Source organism: Sinocyclocheilus rhinocerous, unplaced genomic scaffold (genome assembly GCF_001515625.1).
Source record: "Sinocyclocheilus rhinocerous isolate Xijiao unplaced genomic scaffold, SAMN03320098_v1.1 scaffold3807, whole genome shotgun sequence".
In the NCBI taxonomy this organism is placed as follows: domain Eukaryota; kingdom Metazoa; phylum Chordata; class Actinopteri; order Cypriniformes; family Cyprinidae; genus Sinocyclocheilus; species Sinocyclocheilus rhinocerous.
Genome location: NW_015660506.1, coordinates 909,754 through 921,397, shown reverse-complemented (window position 1 = coordinate 921,397; position 11,644 = coordinate 909,754). Strand labels below are relative to the sequence as shown.

General features: G+C 36.3%; 2 protein-coding genes across 2 annotated transcripts in view; both read left to right on the top strand.

The window, feature by feature from the left end:
- The first annotated feature begins 1,252 nt into the window (after positions 1–1,252).
- LOC107725226 (tumor necrosis factor-inducible gene 6 protein-like) lies at positions 1,253–7,021 on the top strand. The gene is made up of 6 exons (XM_016534414.1): positions 1,253–1,416; positions 3,290–3,427; positions 4,338–4,499; positions 6,181–6,409; positions 6,537–6,577; positions 6,733–7,021. Exons 1-6 carry the CDS (start codon positions 1,293–1,295, stop codon positions 6,852–6,854), a joined length of 816 nt encoding a protein of 271 aa, XP_016389900.1. The 5' UTR covers positions 1,253–1,292; the 3' UTR covers positions 6,855–7,021.
- A 953-nt stretch (positions 7,022–7,974) lies between these two features.
- Positions 7,975–11,644, top strand: part of rif1 (replication timing regulatory factor 1) — a 28,480-nt gene continuing 24,810 nt past the window's right edge. The window contains exons 1-4 of the mRNA XM_016534434.1: positions 7,975–8,136; positions 9,259–9,380; positions 9,694–9,772; positions 9,964–10,060. Of these exons, the coding sequence (XP_016389920.1) occupies positions 9,268–9,380; positions 9,694–9,772; positions 9,964–10,060 (289 nt within the window). The 5' untranslated portion in view covers positions 7,975–8,136; positions 9,259–9,267. The remainder of the gene's footprint in view (positions 8,137–9,258; positions 9,381–9,693; positions 9,773–9,963; positions 10,061–11,644) is intronic.

The following is an 11,644-nucleotide window of genomic DNA, read 5'->3' as shown; positions in this document are numbered from 1 at the left end:
CTACAGCGAGGATAAAAGTTACGCCTTCTTTCTTTGCTTGAACATTTGGGCGGCGTTATGCAAATTTTCCCAGATCGTGACGTAGGTATGTGGGGGTGTGTTAGAACGAGCCGTTTTAGGTAGGTGTGGTTGACTCTTAACTTTTCTAAAGATTATCTCTTTGGATTTGAGACTTTAGTCTTTGCAACTTTACAGATCTTCTTTATGCACCAAGAGCTTCTAACACTCCAAAGAGAAAGGAAAAATTGAAATCGCATCATATGACCCCTTTAAAAAAGAGTCCAAGTCGGTCAGTTTCTGCTAAGATTGATTGGTTTATGTTTGGGGTCCCAAAGACCTTCATTATGTATTTTTAATTTAACATCTCATTTTAAAAATGTTTAATATGCTCTTTGTCATTTTTGAACACTCACATTGTAATTTGATATTTTTAAGAAGAAGAATATACAAACACCTTTCAGAGATCATTGATCAGTTTGTAGCTTATATAGCCTAATATTTTCCATCCAATCAAATAAACAAAGAAAAGGCATTTCATCTATTCATCCGACAAGATCTTCACATACATTCCAGAGGAAGGCTTACAGCTAAGTATTTCTTTATTGAAAAATCTCAGTTTTCTTGTTTTAACTAAAATAAAGTGATTTGAGAAGTGACAGTGTTTCGATTAAAAACTGGGAAGAGTTAAAGTAATTTCATCACCACAAGCTACTTCACACTCTTGTGTCATCGCACACGTGTGTGTTTTTAATTAAATATTCAGTAGGGAAAAATAACTGGGATTGCAAATCATTTAGCTACTCTCCCTTATGTCGTTTCAAACCTGTATGACTTTGTTTCTTCTGTGGAATATAAAAGAACATATTTTGCTAAATATTTTAAAAGTTTTTTTTTTTGGTTACCAACATTCTTCAAAATATCATGTTATATTCCACAGAAGAAAGAAATTCATAGGCTATAGGTAATAAGTATAAATAGTATAATAAGTATAAAAGGTATAGTATAAATGACTTTTCATTTTTAGGTGAACTGTCGCTTTAAGCAAATCTAAATCTGAACATTTAGACTCAAATCAATCATTCACGTCCATTCATTTATTTATTTAAATGAAGCATACTCTCTAGCAGTGTGTGGGGGTCTTCCCCGATCCAGCCCTTTCCACAATCGTCATCCTTAACTGAAATCACACGTCAGACCACACTTTGCGGAGTCTAGCAGGCAGGAAAGCCATTTAAGCTTGGCTTGCGCATGATGTGCCCAGTTCATTGCGTGACAGCTGCGCTAACATCTGTATGATCCACTGCGGAATGAGAGAAATGAGCGTGTTAACTGTCGTATTCGCCGTTATATTTGTCCTGAAGGAATCTGAAGCTTGGGGTTACAAGAATGGAATACTGCACAACTCTATCTGGCTGGGTAATTTCATTTCTGATGTGTTGATTCAAACTGTGTTAAGTAGAATCAGTGATACACTCTTAAAAATAAAGGTGCTTCAAAAGGTTCTTCAAGGGATGCCATAGAAGAACCATTTTTGGTTCCACAAAGAACCATTCAGTCAAAGGTTCTTTAAAGAACCATCTCTTTCTTACCTTTCTATAATCTGAAGAACCTTCTTTCGCCACAAAGAACCTTTTGTGAAACAGAAAGGTTCTTCAGATGTTAAAGGTTCTTTATGGAACCATTTAGACAAAAAGGTTCTTCTATGGCATCGTGAAGCACCTTTATTTTTAAGAGTGTACATGACTTATGAATATTTTAAAATTACTCATTTATGTTTATTGTTGTTGTTTCTTTTGGATTTTTCCCTCATAGACTGTATAATGGTTTTAAAAAGCACAATCTTACTGTTCAGCAGGGTTTACATGTTATACTATTATATTGCATGTCATGATTGCATGTGTATTGTGTGCATTTCGCTTTGGACCCACAGACAAGAGAGGCATATTTATGGCTCTGTGAAGGCTGATGTGTGGCCAGTCTGAAGGGGACCTTGTAAACACAGGGAAATGACTTCATTCTGTTAAGGTGTACTGCAGCTTACCCCACGGCACCCCACAACCCTTTCAGCATGGTCCAAGAAACCCATAGGCATTTATCTGAAGAACTGGGTTGTTTGATAATAACTAGACACATGAAAGATCAATGTGCATTAGATATGTAAGCGTTTAACTATTTCCTACTGTAAAAAACAATGTTTGCCAATGTTTTAGTTGTAGCCTACTGTGGTTCATTTAAAACTTTTAAATAATTAATTAGTGTGCAAATTATAGGGCAAAATAATATGGGTTGAACGCCACAAAGAAAGTCAAAACAATGTGTCTAAGTATACTTAGTTTTCAGCAGAGTCTTTAAACATTTCAGTAATGATAGAACTTCTGTAAGTTAGTTAGTAAGACTGCATGTTGAAATACATTTTTACCTGATTATATACTCTAATGAGCATGGAGTTTGCCAGATGAGTTAACCATAGTTAACCCAGTTTTAGGTGGTGCGGCGAGCCGACAAAGCAAAACAAGTAGGCCACTCTAATTTCATTTCACTTTATTCTAAATTTACATATAACAAATATAGTTTATCTAAAAAAAAAAACTTAAGTGTTTTTTAGTATAGTAATTTAATTTTCGAAAATGTAACCTTTTATTTAGGCCTTCATATAGCAAAACTTATTGAATCCCCCCTGAAATTCACTGTAGGCCATATTTCCAATACTGTAAGCAACTTTTTTTTATTTACTTATGGTAGCATAGTGGCTTGACCACCACTACACATCTGAAAACACTTAAATAAGCTACAGTGTTTAGCTACATTCATGCTTCAAATGATTCTCCCATTTAGAGCTTTTCTCAGAGACTTGTTTGGAGCTCACTAATGGTTGCAATCTTCTGATGTTTGAAGCCAACACAGTAAAAGCATTGGCTTCTAAATCATTTCAGACAGGATCCAACTTCTTCAAGGTTATGCATGCGTGCTTGAAAACAACTGCAAAGCAGCATGATGTTCTGTGAGCAGCAGACAGAGCTCAAAACAGCAAAATCTGCTTTAGTGATCTTACCATCAGCAACTGGATGTACAGTTTATTGGCCCCTTATGTATTCAGGATGTCCTGCACGGTAAAACATCTATGTTGGGTAAAACCTTCTAAAACAGATTTCCTGTTTTAGGTCTGATGTAATTTGAGTAGACAGGTAGAATTGTTGTTCGGAGACACTGAACAGACCCAGATAACTCCACAAGAGTCCTCGAAGCTGATAGTGTGGCCAAATGAGACACATGTTCTCTCTCCTTACAGAGCAAGCAGCTGGAGTTTACCACCGCGAATCTCGCAAAGGAAGATATCAGCTGACGTATAGGGAAGCCAAGGCTGTGTGCAAATTTGAGGGGGGTACTCTTGCGACATATGATCAACTGGAGGCTGCTCGCCAAATTGGTTTGTATCACACTCACATATCTCACTTAGGTCAGATGCCAAAAGAAACAGTAATGGAGGGTCTGGCCTTCAGCGAAAGTGTTGAAATCTGAACAAGTCATATAACTGGGATCATCCTTTTATTAAAGCAATAAACACTCACAATTTTAAACCACATCTGAATCCATCAGCAAGCAGAATGATAACCAACATTCACACAGTTATATTAAATATTTGCACACATCATATAAACAAAGTTATAAAGCATCCCCAGTGCCAACCAGTGTTGTGTTTGAACTGTAAAAGTCATTGTCATGTGTTGCTTGAGCAGTAACACCTGTTTTCTTGTAAAGTTACTTTTTTTGTAGTAAGAGTAAATTTGTTCCAGACATGAGCTCTGATGTGTAATGACGACATTTTGTGGTTAGTTCAGGCTTGTGGCACACTATGTTGGAGGTCTGCTTGGCTTTCTTTTTATCATCTCTGTTTGCAGCCTTCAAATGGTGCCCATGGCTCCTCAGAGCAAAAGAACCCTTTGTTCATTATCCCCTTAAAAAAGACAGATTTCCTTCAATTATTAGGTTTTTTTCATGGAGAATATTTTATATTCAGTCTAAACAGAACAGAACCTGTTTGTGAAATACTGCAGATATAATAATATGAACACTGAGAAAAAAAATACTTTTTATAATTAATTAACCAACATAAGTTATATTTTTATAATTATAATGTATTATTTTGAAACATTATTGATCATTAGGTTAAAATGGTATTTCATAAATTATTCTATTTTATTAGTTATAATTTTAAATTAATTTCTAAATAATTGCATTTTAGATCAATTAACATTTATGCCAAATGTTTTTGACAGAAAGATGCTTCACAATAACTGATATTCCACAATATTACAGCAATTGTCATTTTCCCAAAGGGTTCCACGTGTGTGCAGCTGGATGGTTTGACAAAGGACGTGTGGGCTATCCGATTGTTAAAGCTGGCGCCAACTGTGGTTTCGGAAAGGTTGGAATCATTGATTACGGATACAGGCTCAACAAAAGTGAGAAGTGGGATGTCTACTGCTACAACCCTGAGGGTGAGTTTGAGAAATGGCAGTTAGGCAATTCTGGGTGGATTTTAATCATCCGTTGAGTGATTTGGAAAAAGTAGTTACACAAATCATAGTTTTGTCAAATTTTCTTTGAAAGCTCTCCAGAGTGAAGTTGACTGAAACAAAGGAATTAGCATTGTAGAAAAGTATAAATCTCCATAGGTTAAAGACAATTACTTTATATCATAATTCAGGGACTCAGTGGTCTCTAGACTATAAGGGTGGGATAACTTGTGGTCTGGACAAAGACAACCATGACTAAATGTTGGAGAAAAAAGTGATGGCTCTTTTATTACACACAATGACTGATGCACAGAAACAGAGCACAGTCAACCTCAGCGCAGGTTAGCTGAGTTTGTGACTGACTCTTTCCCCCTGAGCTAGTGAAAGAAATTCTCCCAATGGAGAACTTGAGTCAACAGTGATCTCAAAGAGAAGTCAAAGAGTAAATAGGGACAACACACTTTCAGGTTGAGATGTCCTGTGAGAGATGTTGGTATGGACATTTTTGAACACATTTTTGTGTCTTACTTTTAAATAAGAAATGTGGTATACAAAGTAAGCTCATAATCACATATAAGCAGTCATTACGACCTGACTATCATCTCATCTGATGAAGCTGTTAATAGATCAACACACATAGAAAAGTTTATTTTGAATATTAGTTTGACAAAGCCTTGCTTAAAACAACTAGATGGATGTGCAATACAATGCAAAGAGTGTGGGGTGTCTTTAAAAAAAAAAAAAAATAATAATAATAATAAGAAGAAGAATTATAATAATATTTTATAGTCTAAATTTAGTTTTCTATATTTTATCCAGTCACTACCTCATTCAGGGCAGGGCACCAGATGCAGGAGCGTTTCCTCCGAGTAGGCAAGGGAGGCAGTGTCTCCTCAAACTATTGGATGAGAAAAAAAAAAATTCGTAGTACAAAAATAAAACAATGCCCATATTACAAAGTATAACTTAAAATGGCATGAAAACAGGATCTGTGGGAGTTTTTAGTGAGCAATCAGCTTGGTGAAATTTGATGACTGATGATCTGAAAAATTCAAAAATAGTTAAAAGTTAAGAATAAAAAGAATAGCTGAACATAAGTTCACAAATAAAATATATTGTTTAAATTATACTGCTGAGTTATTATTTTAATAAATGTAAAATGCTTAAAAACACTAACTTGATGAGATTAATTCATGGCTTTAATAAATAGAATATTGATTACATTGTTGTTAATGTAAAAATATAAAATTGAATAGTTTTTTTTTCTGATAGTGTAAGTAATGTATATTTAACCAAGAAAGTGTGACTGGGACATGAATTTACATTTGATAAAAAATAAAATAAAAAAAAAACTGAGGACTTTGCCTCCTCATTTCCGAACACCACCGCACACCACTGACCAGATGTATGTGTCACTGAGCACCCGCTCAAACCACAGACAGAGTTTGGATTTGTCATTGTCTGCATAGGCATAGTGCTCATATTCCTTTGACTCACTTTTATACTTCTGATACACATGGAGAGATGAAGAGATGAAACATGATTCAAACTAATCAAACTGTATGGTGTAGTAGGACTGACAACTTTATTATTTGATTTTTAATTTATTGATTTTTTTTTGTTGCGTGTATTAATTTGTACACGTTTTGTACTGTCTTTACAGCAAAGGAGTGTGGAGGAGTGCACACAGATCAGGAGAAGGTTTTAGATTCTCCTGGTTATCCAGAGGACTACCAGGACGAGCAGATTTGCTACTGGCACATTCGTGTGCGCTACGGCCAACGAATCCGCCTGCACTTCCTAGACTTGGACCTTGAGGAGGACACAGCTTGCCTCAGTGATTTCCTGGAGATCTATGACAGCTATGATGATGTTTCAGGCTTTGTTGGAAGGTAAATAACAGACATTTTGGTTTATTCACCATTGACCTTTATGTTCCATTTTTTACAGTTTACAGTTCTGACATTATTTAAATTTGCTTCAAAAATAATCAAATAAATCTGTGTCTGTTCTGGATAGATACTGTGGGGATGAACTTCCAGAGGACTTCATAAGTACAGGTATGTTGTTGCAGTAATTTTAATTTCAAAAGTTTGTTTTTCTTGGAAAAGACATTAGTTTGAATATATTTCTTAAAAATAATTTTAGAATATCTCCCTCTCTTCCTCTCTCGCTCTCTCTCTGTTTCTATGTTTCTACATTATCTCTTGCACAGGAAACGTCATGACTCTGAAGTTTCTTTCTGATTCCTCTGTGACGGGTGGAGGTTTTCAGCTGCAGTACATCGCTGTGAACTCCTCTCAGCTCTTTGACAATCACACTGATGCCTTCTCTTGATCAATGTTTAATGCACCAAACCCACTTCTTTAATACACCCAAACCCACAACTGTTGTCATTTTTTATATATTTTCTTTAACCAAGGGTGCAATATTAAAGCTATACTAATAATCACAAATGTAAGTGTATAGGCCTGTGAACATTTAAAAAATAAACTCTCATAAAACAAAGTTGTCACACTCTCACTAATTTATTCAACTTGTCTATTAATAATGTCCAACAGTGGATTTAATGTATTACAGTGTTTTAATGAAACCATCATACTACTAAAAGAAATAAGGTGAAATCTGTTTTAATAACGCTGAATGTCCGGGATGTAAAAGTGTTAAAGAAACAGAAGTATACTTAATCCTAAAAGAAGTTGTTACTGTGTGTACATTCTTCATAACTCAGAACTCTGTCCAACTGAAACATAACATGACATTAACACTAACAGAAAATTCAGAATTTGTTAATAGTTTTTGACTGCTGCAGTGAAAAAATACAAATGAGTCTGAATCAAAGAAATTTTAACAGTGCATGCAAAATAATTCAGAGTAAGAAATGTGATGCATTTTTCAGCTATGCATTTTGAGAAGATTTAGCATTTTAATTATTAAGGCTCTGTGGCCCCCTAGTGCGTCCCGGGCCTTAGTTGAGAACTGCTATGATGAAGACATAGGCCCTTAAATGTACATTCTTTACAGACTGCAAAGCTAAACAGTAAAACCTTTTTTTTTCCACAGAAAGGCTTTTTTCACTATTTATTCTTTGGATATATTTGTAAATATTAGTTACTAAAAATGCAATTGTTTATTGTTTGTACGTTATGTCATTAACAAATGTTCACAGATATAACTTTGATTTTAAAACGTTTTATTAAATGTTGAAGTTAATATGAACTAATATTAATAAACTCTGCAGAAATGTTGTTCATTCCTAGTTCATGTTAACTATTGTATTTAACAAATGAGACCTTACATTAAAATGTCACTAACAAAAACAAATGACCAAAGTGTCCTAATAATTTGCTGAAATTTTTATTCAAGATTTGGAAAAGCATCTTAATTCATGCAACACATAATTTATGAGAGGGAGGAGTTGACGTGGGGTTGAAGGTGACGTTTTCAACGCGCGTCATGTTTGGCGCCAGCATTTTCGCGGGGAGTGAGGAGTGGACAGACGCAGCGTAGCCTTGATCATTTACAAACATTGTCGTATAAACTCTCCCGATTCCTCTGATAAAGCTCGTGTGTCGATGAGATCGCCTTCAGTGGTCGATAGCGTGTCCTCAGGCGCGAGGTGAGACATCTTGAGTTGTGTCTGTTGATGAATGTGTTCAGGGGGTTGGGTAGGTAACATGATGAGGGTAAGTTAACTAGCTCGCTAACTGCAGTCTTTGTAGGCAAACATTGTTGTATAAACTCTCCCGATTCTTCTGATATAGCTCGTGTGTCGATGATCTCGCCTTCAGTGGGCGATAGCGCGAGGTGAGACATCTTGAGTTGTGTCTGTTGGTGCGTGTGCTCAGGGGGTTGGGTGGGTAACTAGCTCGCTAACTCTGCAGTCTTTGTAGGGAAAGTTCCTGTTGGATTAGATTGAGTACAGCAAACGCATACACGACGGTTTAAAGGTTTCAATAAACGGCACATTTTGATCTGTTTGCGCTGCACGCGAGGTGCCCACAAATTGTATGCTCAACGCACATGATTAACACAATAGCTTTAAGAAACAAACGACAATATGGTGTAATTTTTGCATCTCGGACAGCTCAACCAATTTGGGCACACCCACCAGTAAAAAAAACTAGTATTTAAAAGCAAATATATTGTGATATTTGGCAGAGAGTTTTGGTTATAATGGATGGCGTATTGTTATTAGCCTCTCGTGCAAGTTAGCTAAACAACACGTAAGAATCGTGTGAGGTTTTATTCTCCCCATATATATGTCAGTAAGGTGACATAGACGACTGAATTTACATCTCTTGGTCTTAATTTGAAGACCTTATTGCCGTTTGTTCGTGTGCATCGAGAGAACACAATGCCCTGCATGCATGCATTGACTCCAGCTCACTACTAAAATAACATTAAATAGTTAAAATATTCACTTTTCACACATTCACATTTATGCATAGTATTTCATAATCGACTATTAATTGCAGACTATTAAATATGATGCACAACTCTGTGTTTAAGGGGGTGAAAGGTGGGACTCATTCTAGGGTCCCATAGGTCCAAGGGACAGAAGAGTTTCGAAATTTATTTGTAAAAGTTTATTTAAAGCAACATAGCCATTTAAAGCCCTGTTCCAATTAAACAACTGAACCAGAAAAAAAAGGAGTTTTTGCATTTTATTGCATTATATTCGTTCTTCCTTGTAGTCAATGCTGTATGCATGACTTTAATGTGCTTTCCTGTCTTTCAGGTTGTGAGGATGATGGCAGCAGTGCCTCTATCTAGTGCCAGCCTCCTTCCTCTTCTGGAGTGTCTGGAAGATGAAGCAGCCGGGCTGTCAGAGAAGACAGATGCCTACATCACCATCGCAAAGTAAGTGTTAACCTACGGTTCTGGTGTCTGTCTGTGTAGAAGGGTTTTAGTCAAATATATGGATGTCTCCATGATAAAAGCTTATTTAGTGTTGTAGTGATACAGTTTTGTCATGTTTCATATTGCAAGTATTGATCATTGCACATGTATTGTATTGATTATGGTAAACGGAAGCTCAGATGTACTTGCTCGATGCATTAGAACGAACCTCATTGGTTCTTGCGTGTCTAGTGGGCATGCAATTGAGCTGTAACTTTTAAAGGTATTTATAGATCAATCGTGAGACTTTTGTTGTTCTTTTTCTTTCTCTTAGCCGCCTGAATGGAGAGGAGGGGCGTCAGTTTCTGTCTGTAGTTGTAAAACATTTTGCACGTCTAAGTAAAGTCCTTTTGGTAAGTTGGTCTCCTCTGTGGATTACCAGACTCATTCACTGGAACGTTTTGAATGTAACATTTGATTCTTATATTTTTGTGTTGTTGTTTTGTTTTTGTAGTAAGTAAAAATAGGCAGAAGCTATTAATTCAGAAAGCTATGTCTTTGCTGTGTCGTCAGCCCTGCAGATGAATTATGTTTTTCCTTTCAGGTTCATATCTCCAGTGAGAACGAGGAGCTGTGTCAGGCTGCATTGCAGGCTTTGGGATTCTGTGTCTTCCACTCACACATTGTTTCAGTCATACCAGGTATCGAAGTTGTTGAATTCTTCAGTATAATATACTTTTTTTTTTTATTACTTTCCATTAGGGCTGGGCGGTGTGACGGTATATATCGTTACGGCGGAATAAAGTGTTAGAGATCATTAGAGATTATGCTGTATCGTGTATTCCGTGGTATGCAAATATATTTGCGCAACATCGTACTACTTAAGTTATATACACCTTCGAGTGATAAGGAAACATGCATGAATGAGAAAATAAAGAGTGGGACGCATTCGCGCTGACTGATACACACACTCAGAAAGCGCCTCTGTCAGACAGCATGCAATCGCGAATTTGGGGCTTGCATGATGTTTAATAAAGTTAAGCGCAAAAAGCAGTAAAAAAGAACTCAATCCGCTTCTCGCGCTGACTGACACAGCTAAAGCACCTCTCTCAGACAGCATGTGATCACGAAAACAGTTCTCTTTCGTGCTTGAATGGTTAAATATGCACACAGTTATGTCAAAATGCCCGTCGTGTGGCGTATTCCCGTAAACACAGTTGGTTATGTGTTAAATAAACCTAAACAGTTGGGTGAAAACTGGATGTGTATCAGTATATTGGATCCGTGCAGTTGGTCTTAAAGGGACAGCAGTAGTGGTCGACCGATATATCGCCTAGGCCGATATTTTGCTTTTTTTCAAATATCGGCATCGGCCGATACGTTTTTCTGTTTGGCCAATGCATTCGAGGCAGGATCAAAGAAATTAAAATGTATCCAAAAGTATTATAACGATTGCTTTTATATTATTAGTAATAGAAAGGCAAACATTATAATACTTTCTCGTTTGCCGTCAGCATTCAGCAAATACGCATTTACATCATTTAAACAAATCTTTGAATGACTAATGAACATTTAATTTCACAAACCTTGCAGACTTAGTCGAATCTAGTTGAGATCTTGTGAAGTGTGCATGTGACCTGCATGATCGCGTGTTCTCTGAGGGACTTTCGGTCCATGCAAATTGAATGCTTTAAACATTAAATTCGTGTTTTCAAATTATGCTGCGCTTTATGCATTTGCCCACTGTCATATTCATGTCATTTTCACTGTGTTTTGTATGTAAAATGAGTGTTACCTTGGCTTTATTTGAAAAAATATGATTCCCAATGCACACAGACCCCAGAATACGGAGTGCTCTGTTGGTTACAGTTTACTTCCTTTTTAATTATATTTTATTAAATATTTATTTATTTGTAAAAATGCTTTGTCTTCTAAAGTATAAGACACAATTATTTTTAATCCATTTTCAAATTATTTCAAATTTCTTAAATATTAATTAAAATAAATACAATTATAGCGGCTTTATATCGGCCACCCTGCTTTCCAAGATATCGGCATCGGCTGTCAAAAAACCAATATCGGTCGACCACTAATTAGGGCTGTATGATATTAGATTTTGCCGATATCTGATATGCCGATATTTTTCAAATCATTTTGGCCGATAGCCGATGCCGATATATATTTCCTTTTGTTTTGAAATAATACCAAGTCAGGGCTCGACAATAAGGACTGCCTGATGGCCCGGGGCCAGCGTGAAAGACGTTCGGGACTGTAGATGGATTTGT